At 55.8% G+C, this 15,352-nt stretch overlaps 3 protein-coding genes across 6 annotated transcripts; 2 read left to right on the top strand and 1 right to left on the bottom strand.

The window, feature by feature from the left end:
* Window positions 1–677: 677 nt before the first annotated feature.
* On the top strand, window positions 678–4,104 carry WDR45 (WD repeat domain 45; the record flags this gene model as incomplete). Of its 4 annotated transcripts, none has more annotated exons than XM_084258218.1 (10): window positions 678–732; window positions 847–921; window positions 1,015–1,119; window positions 1,978–2,083; window positions 2,211–2,305; window positions 2,963–3,042; window positions 3,155–3,363; window positions 3,484–3,543; window positions 3,626–3,771; window positions 3,995–4,104. In XM_084258218.1, the coding sequence occupies 10 exons, from the start codon at window positions 678–680 to the stop codon at window positions 4,102–4,104; spliced, it is 1,041 nt and encodes a 346-aa protein (XP_084114344.1). The 4 variants fall into 4 exon arrangements, with proteins under 4 accessions (XP_084114344.1, XP_084114343.1, XP_084114341.1 ...); XM_084258217.1 differs by having other exon boundaries at window positions 3,442–3,543; XM_084258215.1 differs by having other exon boundaries at window positions 2,211–2,319; window positions 2,965–3,042; window positions 3,442–3,543.
* Window positions 4,105–4,975: 871 nt separating this feature from the next.
* PRAF2 (PRA1 domain family member 2) lies at window positions 4,976–7,206 on the top strand (the record flags this gene model as incomplete). The annotated part of the gene is made up of 3 exons (XM_084258100.1): window positions 4,976–5,154; window positions 6,302–6,519; window positions 7,067–7,206. 3 exons carry the CDS (start codon window positions 4,976–4,978, stop codon window positions 7,204–7,206), a joined length of 537 nt encoding a protein of 178 aa, XP_084114226.1.
* A 2,153-nt stretch (window positions 7,207–9,359) lies between these two features.
* On the bottom strand, window positions 9,360–15,109 carry CCDC120 (coiled-coil domain containing 120; the record flags this gene model as incomplete). The annotated part of the gene is made up of 10 exons (XM_084258056.1): window positions 9,360–9,474; window positions 9,950–10,864; window positions 12,079–12,177; window positions 12,298–12,472; window positions 12,743–12,805; window positions 13,096–13,384; window positions 13,723–13,875; window positions 14,556–14,689; window positions 14,830–14,909; window positions 15,036–15,109. 10 exons carry the CDS (start codon window positions 15,107–15,109, stop codon window positions 9,360–9,362), a joined length of 2,097 nt encoding a protein of 698 aa, XP_084114182.1.
* Window positions 15,110–15,352: the final 243 nt, after the last annotated feature.

Below are 15,352 nucleotides of genomic sequence, written 5' to 3'. Positions count from 1 at the left end.
GTTGGGCAAAAGTTAGCATGGCATGATAAGAGGCTGTCCCAAGATAGACATGGGATCCTAAAGGGGTTTGAGGAAGCCTGTGTCATGGGAAGGTGTGAGCTGTCTCTGGGTTGCTGGGAGGGTCAGATGGGCATGATTAGGGTAGTTCCTATCAGTGGTGGACCAACCATAGCAGGTCTTGGGGCCAGATCAGGACAAAATACAGGAAGAGGTGTATGTCCTTTCCCCTATTTATTGACAGGTGGATTTGGTGTCCAGGTGTGAAGATGAGAAGTGGGTGGGAGTGGATCGAGGCCATGCTGGGCATCAGGCCCAGGACTGGCTAGGAGCGGGAAGGAGCTATCACTGGGGCACCTCCAACCCCATTACTTCCTGACAAGCCATGAGGGCCAGCAAGTAAGGAGGAAGTAGAGGGTCCAAGTCAGGGTAGGCCTGGAGCTAGTCATCCAAGTGTGGGAAGATTGGGGGGGGGGGTTCTGGCCATGTTGCTTGGGATCCGGGAGACCCAGTATTCTTCCCCTCTTTTTGTCTTCTTTGCAGTCTTGCTGGGGTTAGTAGATGGCAGAGAGGAAGAAGAAGAAATCTATTAGGGACAGAATTTCTAGGACTCAGAGGGTAGACCTCAGGACTCTTCCCAATCCTACCCCCATTTGTGTCCAGGGAAGCAATCCTGGACCATGACTCAGCAGCCACTTCGAGGAGTAACCAGCCTACGTTTCAACCAAGACCAAAGTGAGAGAGGTTTAATGTGGGAAGGAGGGAGGGAGAGACCAAAGGTGGGTGATGAGCCCCAAGCTTCCCACCTGGGCATTCTCTGAGACAGCCTGAATTCCTCTCATCCCCCAGGCTGCTTTTGCTGCGCCATGGAGACTGGTGTGCGCATCTACAATGTGGAGCCATTGATGGAGAAAGGACATCTGGGTGAGCGGTATTGGGGGCTTGGGGGGTGGGAGTGGGCAGAAGGGCAGGGCTGGGCATTATCTCCCACCCACACTGACACCCATCCTTGTCCAGACCATGAACAGGTGGGCAGCATGGGCCTGGTGGAGATGCTGCACCGCTCCAACCTCTTGGCTCTGGTGGGTGGTGGTAGCAGCCCCAAGTTCTCAGAGATCTCAGGTAAGTCCCTCATTCTGCCCTTAGCCCAGATTCCCTGGAGCTCTGGCCTCCCCCAGGCACCCCAGGGCACTGGCAGATTAAGTCAGAGTGCCTCAAAGTCACACAATGAGGCCTACAGCTTGGAAGTCATGGATCTTATAGCTTGACAAGCTTGGTGTTTTGTCTTCATTTAACAAACACATAATGCCTCTGTTATGCCATGTTCTTGCTTACAGAGCACTTACTATGGGCCTGGTACTGTGATAAGCACTTTATGTGCATTAACTCATTTAATCTTCATAGTAATTCTATGTGATAGGAAATACCATCATCTCAATTTTCACAGATAGGCCTAGAGAGGGTAAGTGATTTATCCAAAGTCACACAAACAATAGGGTCAAAATCTTGTGGAGCCTCTCCCTGCCACCCTCTTGCCTTGAGCCTTAAACCCATTATGTTTTAAAGGTTTTTGTTGATCCCACTGGGACATGGCCAGAGATGCCCTAGGCGAGGCACAGAGCCCTAGGATTCCTCACAGAAATCTCTTGGTTATGGGTTGGGTCAGAGCCTCGAGGCAGAAATAGTTACAGGCTTGGCTATCAGTCCCTATTTAGTTGCCCATGGGCTTAGTTGTTCTTGGTCAGAGACCCTCTGAGCTTCAGTTCCCTCATCTGTAAGTGGGTATAACAGTTCTAGAACGTGTTCTCTTAGGAATCTTAGACACAACTTCCCATGATGCCTGAAGTTCACCCTTGGGTGTTAGCAAAAGGTAAAGCAAGTAGGTTGAGGTACCATGGGGAATAGGGGTGGGTCTTGTGTCACCAGAGCTACCTCTCACCCTAAACCTTGGCCTCCACAATGCACCCACCTGCCCAGCAGTGCTGATCTGGGATGATGCCCGGGAGGGCAAGGACTCCAAGGAGAAGCTGGTGTTGGAGTTCACCTTCACCAAGCCAGTGCTGGCTGTGCGCATGCGCCATGACAAGTGAGCCTGAGGAGGACCTGTGGGAGAGGGGAGAGGGAGGAGGTCCCCAAAGCAGACAAGACGGTTAGTCCTACCTGGGCATCCTGTCCTCTGCTCATGGCCACCCTGTGTTGTGTGATGCCCACAGAATTGTCATCGTGCTGAGGAACCGCATCTATGTGTACTCCTTCCCTGACAATCCCCGAAAGCTGTTTGAGTTTGATACCCGGGACAACCCCAAAGGTGAGGAGACTTGGGTGTAAGAGCAGAAGGAAGTAGACAGGGCCCAGATGCTCACGCTTCCAATCTCTCCAGCTTTCATTTTTTTTAAAGATTTATTTATTTATTTATACAAGCACTGGGTACAGTCAGACATGTGGAAGGGTGAGAGAATTCACCAGAGCCAGAGGGGAGAGCAGAGCAGGCAGACTGATGAAGTACACTGCTGAGGGGAGCAGCGGGCAGCAGGAGAGGTCTGCGCGCCATGTGGGACCCTCGTTGGCGGCCGGGGATCGAACCGGTGCTGCAGAGGCTGCGGGCAGCTTCGCAGCCCAGCGCTCAACCACTGCGCCACCAGGGGAGGCCCTCTCCAGCTTTCTGTCCCTTAACCAGTTCCCTATTCCCACCCTCTGCCCTGCCCCACCCCTGGGTACCCCAGATAATAGCAAAAACACCTAGTAAGGATGTGTGTGGGTGTGTTGGGTCCTCTTGTGGCCATCACTGCTACAGAGGGAGGAAGGGAATCTGCCTTGCTGGTCAGGCACACTGCTGAGGCAAGCCCCTTAGGATTCTGTGGGTAGCATGTATCTGGAAGGTGCAAGTCTAGGCCTTATCCAGCTGTGTCCATTCTGAGACCCTCTCTCTCCTTCACCATCCCACCCACTTCATCCCCACACCTAGGGCTCTGTGACCTCTGCCCCAGCCTAGAGAAGCAGTTGCTGGTGTTCCCTGGACACAAGTGCGGGAGTCTGCAACTTGTGGTGAGCTGCCCAGCGAGCAAGGGCGGGTTGGTGGGTGGGCTGGCTCTCCGTGTGAACTCTTGGCCCCCCTGTTGCCTACTACCCCAAGCCCAAACGACTCCTTCCACTGTAGGACCTGGCGAGCACAAAGCCTGGCACGTCATCTGCTCCATTTACCATTAACGCACATCAGAGTGACGTGGCCTGTGTGTCCCTGAACCAGCCAGGCACTGTAGTGGCCTCAGCTTCCCAGAAAGGCACCCTTATTCGTCTCTTCGACACCCAGTCCAAGGAGAAACTGGTGGAGCTGCGTCGAGGCACTGACCCCGCCACCCTCTACTGGTGAGCACAGGGTCTTGTGGTGGGCTGGTGACCCTGTGCCACATGGCATGTGAGCAACACTGCTGGTCTGTATTCCAGCATCAACTTCAGCCATGACTCCTCCTTCCTGTGTGCTTCCAGTGATAAGGGCACAGTCCATATCTTTGCTCTCAAAGATACCCGCCTCAACCGCCGCTCTGCGTGAGTACTCATACCCTGCCCTGCCTCTTCTCCATCCCCCTGCCCGTGTACCACACCTGGGCTTACCCAGTGCTACCTGCAGGCTGGCTCGCGTGGGCAAAGTGGGGCCTATGATCGGGCAGTATGTGGACTCTCAGTGGAGCCTGGCAAGCTTTACCGTGCCTGCTGAGTCAGCCTGCATCTGTGCCTTCGGTCGCAATACTTCCAAGAATGTCAACTCTGTCATTGGTGAGTGGATAGCCCTTGGTTGAGGGGTACTACATGGCAAAGACCTACAAATTGGACCTGAAATAATTTTAGGGCATGGGAAGCCTGAGGGCGCTAGAATGGATAAAGAGGGATGATATACAGGCAAAAGCCTAGGGGTAGACCCCGGGCCACGGGGCATCTGAGGATTGGAGTGTGTGGCTTCAGCAGCCTCTAATCTTTTACTGATCCTCCCCTCCTCCAGCCATCTGTGTAGATGGGACCTTCCACAAATACGTCTTCACTCCTGATGGAAACTGCAACAGAGAGGCTTTCGATGTGTACCTCGACATCTGTGATGATGATGACTTTTAAGGACCCTGGGGTTTGTGCTAGGAACTTGCAACGGCAAATCACAAAGCCTTTGAGGGAGGGTTGGAGTGCTGTGGAAGTCGCCGGCCAGCAAGTGTTAATGCAGCAGGTGTCCGCCTTCCACTCAGCAGAGCAATGTCTAAACAGATCATGTCCACTAAGAACTTTATGATGACCGTGTGTCCTCCTGTGTGCCCACAGTGCCATCCAGGAACCCAGGGAGGCAGCTGACCCCCCCCCTGCCCCTGGGGCTCCCAGCCTGGAGAAGACTGCCAGGGACCCAGCGGGAGTGCCCTAATCCAACCTGTAGGGATTTTAAAAACTTGTCAGAGATGTCTGATGTGAGGAAAATGAATAAAAGACCCTTAATAGTATTTATGGCTAAATCGAGGGGGGGGAGTGGCCTAGATAAGATAAAGCTGAAAAGGCCCTGCAGGAGTTTCCAGGAAAGATGTGGTGGCCGTCTTGGACCTTGACAGGGAGGAAGTGGGAGTTTTGCTGTTAATCTCTGCGAGTACTCTGAAATCTGGCAATTGGCTACAGTGTGCTTGAGCTGCTGGCTGGGCCTAGCACCGCTGCCCCGCCCCCAACATCCCCCTCCCGTAGCGCCCCCGCCCGGGGGCGAATAAAAACGCTATGCCCTGCGGAGGCGGAGACTTGATTTCCCACCAACCCCTGCTGCTTTACAGTTCCGGTGTGTTGCTTGCGTGTTCGGTCACGTGCCCTGCTGCGTCTGTGCAGTTTGCTTTGGTGGCGAGGGGTGCATCGCTAAGCCCGAACTCCATTTCCCGGTGCTCCCCGCGGCGGCGCAGGGTGTAACGGGTGTTGTAGTCGGGCCGCACTTCTAGTTGGTCCAGCTACATCCACTGGCAGGATGTCGGAGGTGCGGCTGCCACCGCTGCGCGCCTTGGACGACTTCGTTCTGGGGTCGGCGCGTCTGGCGGCCCCAGATCCGTGCGACCCGCAGCGGTGGTGCCACCGCGTCATCAACAACCTCCTCTACTACCAAACCAACTATCTTCTGTGCTTCGGCTTCGGTCTCGCTCTGGCCGGGTGAGGGAGGAAGGGAGTCGCCTGCAGGGCACGGAGGGTGGGCCCGCTGGTTTTTGAGGCCCGGGCAGGGTAACCTTGGGGAGGGGCGTTGTAAGACCAGGAATAGCGCGTTGAATAGAGATGGAAAGCCTAAGGGGCATAAAAGGGGAAGGGGGCTTGAAGAAGTGGGACCTGGTTGTGAGGAGGGCCTGGGGTAGGATAGAGCCTGACTGAGGGGACCTGAGAAGGACCGAGAAAGTTGGAACTCAAGGGGAAAGTGGGGGTTGGAGAGGGGCCTTGTAGAGGAGGGGAGCCTGAAAGTGGCCCGTGAGTGTGCCTGGGGTATGGTGGGTGACGTGAGTGACCTCGGAGATCATAGGGCAGAGACCAAGACAGGGATGTCGTCAAGTTGAAGCATGTGGAGGGTGGACTTGTGTGAGCTCTGGCCTTGAAGAGGAGATATGAGGGGAACATCCCTCGGAGAGGTACCTGTTGGGGAGCTCGAGGCAAGAGGGAGGACCCAGGGATGGACGGGCTGAGACGGGAGAGAGGCAGAGCCTGGAGGAGGAGCTTGGCAGGGCGGGGATTAAGAGCGGGTCTGAGAACCTCTCGGCTGGCCAGGCCTGTAACACTGGGTGGAATCTACAGGGAAGTGGGAACCTGGATGGAGGGGGGCGTCGGTCTGTCAGGAGAGGAAGCCTGGAAGGGGTGCGCTGTAAGCACCCTGGGGCTGGGGAGAGGGAAACTTGGAGACAGACGCCCTGGAAGAGGAACTTATAAGGACTGGATGGGTTTGGGTAGGTTGAGGTGGAGGAACTGGAGAGCGGTCCTGCGGGACTAGAATTAGAAGGAAAGAACAGGAAAGGGCCAGAAGCCTGTGGACCTAGAGGGATGGGAGGACCTGAACTGGGACATCTAAGGAAGTTGGGGCTGTAGGGTTGATGGGTAAGAAATGAGAGTACACCCGGGAGCCTGGGAGTTGGAAGCTCTGGAGACTAGACCAGTTGGAGACAGGGCTGACAGGAGTATTTTCTGGGCTGCAGGGTCCACAGAGGTGGGACCAAAGCACTTGGGGCCAGATCAGGTGAACAGTGATCCAGAGGACTCTGAGGCCTGCCGGCCCTCCCAGCATGCCGGGCTGGCTAACTTAGTTCCATTGTCCTTGCAGGTACATGCGCCCACTTCACACCCTCCTAAGCGCGCTGGTGGTAATGGTGGCCCTTGGCGTGCTGGTGTGGGCCGCTGAGACCCAAGCAGCCGTGCGCAGATGCCGCCGCAGCCACCCTGCCGCCTGCCTGGCCATAGTGCTCACAGTCAGCTTTCTCATCCTCTGGGCGGTGAGCGGCGCTTGCACCTTCCTGCTCAGCATTGCCGGGCCTGTGCTTCGTGAGTCCCTCCACTACCCTTCTATAGCCTGTAGCAGGGAAAATGGCCAGCCCTACCCGGGTTCCTGGGCTGAGAGGGGGCTGGGACACTTGGCTGGCAAGGCCACACCCCTTTCATGGGGCGCCTTCCCTGGCTTCCCTTCCGGGAACACCCTTCTTACTGCCACCTGGGCCTCACGGCTGGTGTTAAGTACCCTTCCCTGGCTAGGTCCCCATCCACAGGTCCCCATCCACAGGGAACAGTCAGGGCAGAGACTGGCACCAAAGGCTGGGCCATCGCGCCCTGTGGGCAGAGGCAGCGGGCACAGACAGGCAGACAGGGACCAGGGCTCCTTTAGGCACCCCTTGGGGGAAGATGAACCCAACAGCCCTTGACCACGCCCCTTTTGCAGAGTGTTCTACTTTGCCACACTTAATGCATCAGAGGCGCCCTGGCCACTGCCTACTTTGGCCTGCCTGTGCCCCAATTACCCTCTGTGGGCCCCATTTGGCTAAAGGCTAATTAATGTCCCATCTCACCGACCCCATTTTCCTCCTGTTGCCCACAGTGATCCTGGTGCACGCCTCACTGCGTCTGCGCAACCTCAAGAACAAAATTGAGAACAAAATCGAAAGCATTGGACTCAAGCGGACACCAATGGGGCTGCTGCTGGAAGCATTGGGACAAGAGCAGGAGGCCGGATCCTAGGGCCCTGGGATATGTACCCAAGTACTGCAGAATACTACCCCCTGCATACCCATACTGGGAACCCAGAGCCCTTTCCCAGCCTTTAAAGAGGCGCCCCCTACCCAGTTCAAAAAGCAGGGTATCTGCAACCCTCTCTCCAAATCCAAAACTGGCATAATATTGCCTCATACCCACTCATTGCCTAGGGAACCCATCATCCCCAGCCCTGAGCTTGCGACCCAGAGCCAGTCCAAAACCAGGATTTGGAGACCAGAGCATCCATGGCCCACCTCAAAATTGACCCAGAGACACTCCTCCCAACTCCAATTTGAGACCCACCCATCTCCCATGCTCAGCGCCAAAGCTGGGATCTGGGACCAAGGGAGCCTCAAATCTTGAACCCTGAACCAAGACTTTTCTAGACCCTACCCCAGCTTTGAACCTAGGTCAAGGCATTGCCAAATTCTTGCACCCCAGACCCAAGTGTTCCCAGCCCTTATCTTGGGGGAAGATTTAAATATTCTGACCCTGTTGGAACACTTGGGCCCAGATGACCCTCACACCAGCCCCACTAGCCTCCCTCCAGCTCTGCGTAGGGATTCTGCCCCCCTCCCCCAAGTTCCTCAGTGCTGAGGACCAAGAGGTGAGTGGCAGTAAGGTGGAGTGGCAGTAAGCCAAGAGGTGGGGCATATTTATCAGTGTTCCCGCAACAATAAAGGCTTTTGGCATTGTTCAAGCCAGTCTGGGCCTCCTGAGTACTCCGTGTGTTCAAAGGCTAGAAGTGGCAGTCTGCCTTTCACTTCTGGGTGGGCCTCTCACAGCCTGGGGCCCTGTCAGACACGTGGGCTCAGTCCATTCCTAGAACCTCTTACCTCTGGAGCAGTGTTAATGTGCGAGGTAATTAAGAACAAGGAGCGTTTCTTATCACCCGTATCACTAAGGGCTCTTGTTCAAGACCGGCTAGGGATCTGAGCGCACATAGGCAAAGAAGTTGCCTCACATCATAAAGCAAGTAAAGCCAAAACGGATGACATTATCACAGGCTGTTTCCATGGTGCTCTATTTTTTTTTCCCTGTACAAATACATTATCTGATCTTAGCTAAAGGTGTGGCCCCTGAGGTGAGGCAGTTAAGAGGAACAACATATGGGTTCAGTTTACACATTTATTATAGAAATCCCCTTCCAGTGTGGGTAGTGTACTGGGCCCAGGTCCATTGGTACAAAAAGAAAAGTTTAACACCAGGTAAAGGGGGTAGGGGGACCCCCAGCTCCAGAAAGTCACAGATAGGTATCATAGAAAACACAGCTTGTGTGGATTTGTTTAAAAAGTGGTGGATGGAAGGAAAGCCAAGGAAGACGTGACGTAGCCTGTGGCCAGATGTCACCTGAGGATTTTACTGGCATCTAATAGATGCCAGGTTCCACCACCACAGCAGCCCAGGATGCAACACACCCAACAGCTCTGCCCTTTGGTCCTCCTGCGGGGCTCTAATTGGGAACAGTCAGGGCAGAAAGTGCCACCAAAGGCTGGGCCATCGTGCCCTTTGGGCAGAGGCAGCGGGCACAGACAGACAGGGACCAGGGCTCCTTTAGGTACCCCTTGGGGGAAGATGAACCCAAGCACCCCACCCAGCCTTGGGTCCTTCCAAATGTGGGCAGTAGGCCCACCTTCCTAAGAACTGCCCCAATACAGGATGGCAGGGAGTACTGTTCACACCAGGGTCCCCCCGGCTGCCCCAGTCAGGGCCCTAAGACCCTATATGGTCCATTTTATGGAAGGGGCTCCTGAATGGAGTAGGCTGGGCATGGGAACAGGAATGAACCCAACCAGGAAGAGATCACAGTTTCCCTTTTACAAAACGTCTAGTGTTGGGGCAAGACAGTGAAGACCTAAATCACAACTGTAAACAGAAATGGAGGAAGGGGCTTGGAGTCCCCATGACATCATCCCCCCTCTTGTAAGCTGGCCGAGGGCCCCCAGTCCCAGCACAGTGTGAGAAGAGAAGTGGGGCATCAGACAGCGTTGTGGGCCCACGTTGAGCCAGAGGCTTGGGAAGATCAGGTTGGTGCCCCGAGGACTGAGAGCAACCACACCCCCGGGCTCAGCGCAGTTGGCTGTGTGCTCCTCAGACTGGACACTTGCCCAGGCCAGCGAGGAGCGTATCAGAAGGGGTCAGACCAGTGTCCCCGGGGTCTGGGGGTCAGAAGTGGAGGACTGCTCCCCCTCTAGCGTCAGGTCACTTAAACGAGCGCTCAGCTCCGGGGGGTACAGGAAGTCCGCGTAGTATCTTTAGAAGGGGTAGCAGGAATCCGGAGGACAGGATGGGAAGACAGAAGAGAAGAAAAGACGGACAAGACACAAAGAGAGAGAGGAAAAGAGGCTCGTTAAAGAGGTGGAGGCAGGCAAAGGACAGCTGCTGTAGGCTCTCAAGTGTGGGGCACAGCGAGAGGAAGAAGAGAAAGGCGAGGGGTACAGCTGGCCCTTCCTCTCAGCACCTGGTTTCAAGGCTCCCTTTCAGCTGACATGCATTACAGCTCTTCCCTAGCTTGGGAGTGGATGCTGCCAGCGGGCCCGAGACCCCTCCACTGCGAGCCCCTGGACTAATGTGGGTCGGGCAAGGCCTGCTGACCCTGTGCCAAGCCCGCAGCGAGTTCTCCCCTGCTCCAAGTCATCAGCTATCACTACTAGCTGCTCTCTGGCCTGGATACTTTCACCATGTGCCTCAAGAGACCCCAACCCATCAGTAAAAGCAACCCCCATACCTGCCAGAGACAGGGGGCGCCGTGAAACTCCTTGAGTGCGGGAGCGGTGCCTGGCTGGGGGCCCCATACAGCGCCTGGCCCACTTCATAGCAGCGGGCATGGAGGAAAGGTGGGTGTTGCGGGCCCATGTGGGGGAGCACAGGCCGGCGCTGGGGCCCCGAAGCCAGTCCCGAGTTCCGGATGTACCAGTCCCGCAGCCCCTCCAGGGCAAGGTTCTTGTGGCCGCTGCGCTCACCAGCCGGGGGCACGCGGGCATGTGAGGGCATCCACAGCAGAGAGTTTGGATGCACCTCCAGACCCTCGGCAGCCTCCAGAGGCAGGCCACAGGGTTTGGGGCGGGTGGCACGGGTGTGGGGGTCCTTGCTGCGGAGGAGGGGGCTGCTGCTGTCAGCTGCATACACTGGTGGTGGGCCTGGGAGCATAGCAAGGAACCCATCCCGGCGGGAGAGGGGTCCTGGGGCCTCAGCTGCAGGTAGCAACTCCCCCCAGGCTGCCCCACCGCTACCTCGGGGCAGGCCCCGGTCCAGGGAATAGTCCAAGAGAAAGTCCCCACACATAGGTGGGAGCCGGGGGGGCCCGCGGGAGGCAGGGGCAGCTGAGCTAGGCCGGGCAGCCCGGGGTGGGTCTGGGGGGCCAGCTGTGCGGGAGGAGAAGGCAGGGGTTGGCTGGGGGCGCTCATACAGCACCTCACTGCTCTTGCAGACCGGGGGGCCAGTGGCAGGGGGAACCAGAGGTGCAGGTGGGGAGCCAGCTCCCCCACCAGCTGCTCGGTCCAACAGCAGGGCCTCGGAGCTGTTGCTACGACGGGTGCGAGCAGCAAAGAGGGAGGCGCGGTCGGAAGCAGGATCAGCCCGGGGGAAGCCCATCTGGGAGTCCTGGCTGCCGGACCATTGGCGAGAATGGAGGCCTTCGGGTCTGGGGGCAGAGGAGGAGGTTGATGGAAGTAGGGTCAGAAAGACCAGACAGACAACGTGAGTGTCCTCCCTTCCCAACCTCTTTCAGAGCCTTCACTTTCACATCTCCAAAATGGGCCCAGGATTAGAAATCGTGTGTCTGAATGAAGGTGATAGATACGAAGCAGGTGTGAGCCTGTTCCCTAAATCTTGTGCAGTGTTGTAAACCCATGTTACCTCAATTAAAAAAAAATAGTATTCGCCTTAGCACAGGATCAGGACATAAACAAAAGCAGAGATGTGCTCATACTTTGACCATTATTGTCCCAGAATTATTTTTCTTGCTTCAAGAATAAAGTAGGAGAAATATATATATAATAGTGGTAGGTCACAGCCTGCAAAGGGCTGTGGTACAGAGAGCTGAAAATGTATGGGGGCAACTGGGACAGTTAGCTCTGAGGGAGATGTAAGTACATGCAGGGCTGGGGAGTGAGGACTCTTTCTAACTTATCTCGTCCCTTGTCCCCTGCTCAGACCCTTTTCCCAGCTCCCCAATTTGTCCACCACAAAATCCTACTCCCTAGGCCTGGAATTCAAGACCTTTTTGAACTTTTTGTCCTACTACATGTAGGGACCACCAAAAGCTATCACCAAGTGCCACAAGGATGGGGATTTGGTTTTGTTCCCAGCCTGGAAGCAATAGGCACTCCAGCATTTTTCTTCAACAAACAGTAAGGAATAATAGTTAAAAACACAGAATCCAGAGTCAAACTTGCCTGGGTTCCAATACCAGGTGTTCAGCTTACTAACAAGTTATTTCACCTCTCTATGCCTCATTTTCTTCATCTATAAAGTGACAACCACCACAGCACATACCTCATAGGGATCTTGTGACATTTAAATGAGCTGACACCAGACAGCACTGATTCCTACCATGCAGGAAGTGCTCGGTACATGTTAACTAGAACTTGGCCTACAATGTCTTCCCAAGGCAGATACACTTCACAGTGAGGAGCAGAGATTCAAAAAGGGAAATGCACAGAAGAGCCCATACTCAAACTCTGGTGTTTCTGTCCTTCAGTCCCCTCCCCCTTCTTTTCGATCAACTAACTCTTAGTCACCTTTCAAAGCCCAGTCTCTCATGCCCCACACTCTCTGATAATACTCTTCCTAAAAGCCTCAATTAAAACCAACATTTCCCCCTCTGGTGCTCAAATCCACCCTGAGCCTCCTTACTTGCAGAGCTGGGGACCAGTACCCCGGGTGAGGACAGGGGTGGCAGGTACACTTCGCCCCTCAAAACTGGAGGCACTCCTGGGCAGCGAGCGTGTGGGGCTAGACAGAAATAAGAAGGCCAGGTTAAAGACTGTACCGATCAGCATGCCTTCCTGCCAGGCCAGACTCAGGGTCCCACTCCCTGCATCTGGGGAAGAGAGGAAACGGGTTCACCCTTACCTGGTGGGGCTGGCCACAGAGTTCCGCCGGCTCTTCAGGTCCCCATAGAGATCTGACGGGGGTGGTTTCCATGGAGTTCGCCGCTCAGGGCTGCCCCCAGATACTGCCCGCAGCTGGTCCCAGGCCTTGGGTGGCGAGGGACGCTCCGCCAAAGGGAAGCAGCTACGGGGATCCTCTGGGAGGAAAGGAGAAAACAGGGGAGGAGTCAATGAGAGGGGACCCCCACAGGTAGCGGGTAAAGCAAAGGGCAGGGGCTAGCGAGGCAGAGGGCTGAAGAGGAGCCAAGGGATGAGACGGGCACTGGGGCTGAAGAGGACAGGCAGGTGGGGGAAGCCAAGCAGAGGGGGGCCCCACAGGACAGGACCGTGGAGCTAAGGAGGGGCTGAAGAGGGAAGGGAGGGCTGACCATCAAAGGATGGACGGGCTTGGGGAATAGAAGCCTCACCATTGTCATGGCTGGCCCCAGACTCTGACAGGGAGCTGCTCTCTGAGTGCAGAACTACATCTTCTACAGGAGAGAAGGGAGAGACCAGGCACGTCAATGCGAGGCCTAGTGCCATCCCCTCACACCAACGTCCGAGCTCCTCCACACCATATCCCTCCCAAGAACAGACCTTTTCCTGAGTCCAAGATCACCAGTGGCTTGGTTCTACACTTTCTGGTGCCTATCAATCAGTTCCCAAAGGCCCCACTTTCCCCAGGAGCCAGTTTACAACTCTTCTTAGTAGTTGGTCCTTCAGGTTCTGCCTACATCCCTCTCTCCCACTTTCACCAGTGCAATGATGAGCCAAGTCTCACCTTGGCTGAGCTGAGCGAGGCGTGTGCCCAGGCAGACACCCTGGGCAGCAATGACAGTGCCTGTGGACAGTGGCTGGGGTGACGGGAGCACAGGGAGGCCGAGGCGAGCACGGAAGTCCCTGAGTTGCTCCTCCAGCTCGTGCAGCCTCCGCAGTGCATCGGCCTGGACCTGGCGCCGCCGGCGGCGCTGTTCGGCACTCAGCTCAGGGGCCAAGGCCAGGCGGCGGGCAGCTGCTGCGATCTGCTGCTGCACAGACACCTCACGTTCCAGGGCCTCCAGAGCCAGCTCCTGTGGGACCCACCCAAGAGGATGGGATGGGATGAAGTATTGGAAATCCAGGGCAGAGCCCACCTATTCTGCAGGGACTGTCTACACTGCAGGCAGGGCCTGCTCTTCCTAGGGATGGTCTATTCCCCTGGCGGGGGGAGCTTATTCCCTCTGGGAATAGAAACAGTTTTGTTTAGGGGTGAGAGGTCTATTCTGACAGCATCCTCAAGAAGGTCCCTTCTCACCTTCTCTCTCCTTCCCTGGGGCCAACCCCCTACTCTGGCCTCTGGGTTTTCTCTAGGCTCCTCCTCCTCCATACTGGTCCCATCCCCTCTTATTCTCCATGCCCATCTCCTCACCTCAGCAGGGCACAAGGAGTGGTGTGCTGGGTTGGGGTGCGGTGGAGGGTAGGTTCGGGCGGGAGGGGGCCGCCGGCGGACTAACTGGGGCCGTTCACCAGGCCGCTCACCAGGCTCGAGCGGGCACTCAGGGGGCAGCTGGCCAGTCAGCTCCTGGAGGCAGGCAGGGGTCAGAGGCTACCAGGGTTAGTTGCGGGGATGAAGCAAAGCAGCAATGATTCCAGAAGCTATGGAAGTCCTATAGGGAGCCCAGCCCTGCTGAGTGCCCCAAGCCCATCATGTCTCTTCCTCCTCCCACAATCTCCACCAGGTAGGTGTGCAATGTAGACTCACCCCCTCAATGGCCCAAATCTCTGGGGCGGCAGGCAAGGAACACAGAGAGACCCGCTTTCGAGTCCAGAATTTCCTTGCTTTTATAAAGACGACATAGTCCACATGTATATATTATATAACACTTCCTTTAGAGTGCAGGGCTGCGTGCTCTGAAGCACATTATTATTTCTGGCAAGCTGCATGGACATTCACACTAAGAGGGGTAAATCGAAACTATAAATCACCCAGTGTCAGTTCAGGTCAGATTTTGCTGCCAAATTTTGGAAACAGCTTTTGTTTTTTGAGGTTTTTTTGGAATTCCAATTGTTGATACAGGACTGTGGGCTTATGTTATAATATTTTATTGTTTCTGAGACATCTGAGCTGAGCTTTGAGGAGCTGGAGGATAATAGGGTATCTACAGCTCAGCCAAGTACCTCAGTAACTACCACCACCTGCCTACCTAGAGGCTCCAGCTCCTCACATCCCACCCACCAACACCCTTAGAGTCAGGCCCTCACCGCCTCCTGGAGACACACTTTGCGTAGCTCTTGAAGTTTCAGGCTCAGGGCCTCCTGCAGGGCCCGCTGCCGGTCCAGCAGCCCCCGCAGACGCTCTGACTTTACCTGGGGGGTGGCCTCTCCAAACAGGGCAGCTGGACAGAGAGGGAGCCAAGATTAATGGGGAAGCAGGGCAACCTGGGGCAGCTGTGGGGCCAGAGGTCAACCCTACCCAAGTGGGCAGTGGTGACTCAGAGGAGGAAATGAGGTAGCAGGAGAGGAAGCAGTCACGGACCTGGAGCATTGAAGGTGGGAGAGCTGATCAGCTGACCTTTGACTTCCATCCTGGTGCTACTGAGAGGCCGGGGCTGATGGCTGGACAAGGCCTGGCAGTGAGGCACAGGAGCCACTGAGGATCGCATTCGTGATTCCCCCAAACCCTGCCCCTACCCAGCTTCCCACACCCCAGCTGGGAAGAAGGGGTTCCCTGATCCCACCCACCTGCTTGAACTGCCCTCTTGAAATCTGTGTATGTCTGGACCCACCAAGCCCTGGTACCTTGGTTCCCTTCCCATTGAGTGGGAGCACAGCAAGTGGGGAGCTGGGTGGACTTACAACGCCTCCTCAGAGGCCCATAGGCCACAGTCAGGAGTCTCACCTGGGGAGGGAGAATTAACGGTACAGATTCAACTAACTATAGCAGCGGGCATTTACTAAGCACCTGGGTGCCAGAAACAGTAACCATCCGCACCACGGTTAACCTTCATAACACCCCTGTGACGGAAGTTCTGTGACGATTATCACTCCCGTGTTAGATT

This window comes from Talpa europaea (genome assembly GCF_964194135.1).
Source record: "Talpa europaea genome assembly, chromosome: X".
NCBI lineage: Eukaryota > Metazoa > Chordata > Mammalia > Eulipotyphla > Talpidae > Talpa > Talpa europaea.
This window is presented reverse-complemented; position numbering and strand designations above follow the sequence as displayed.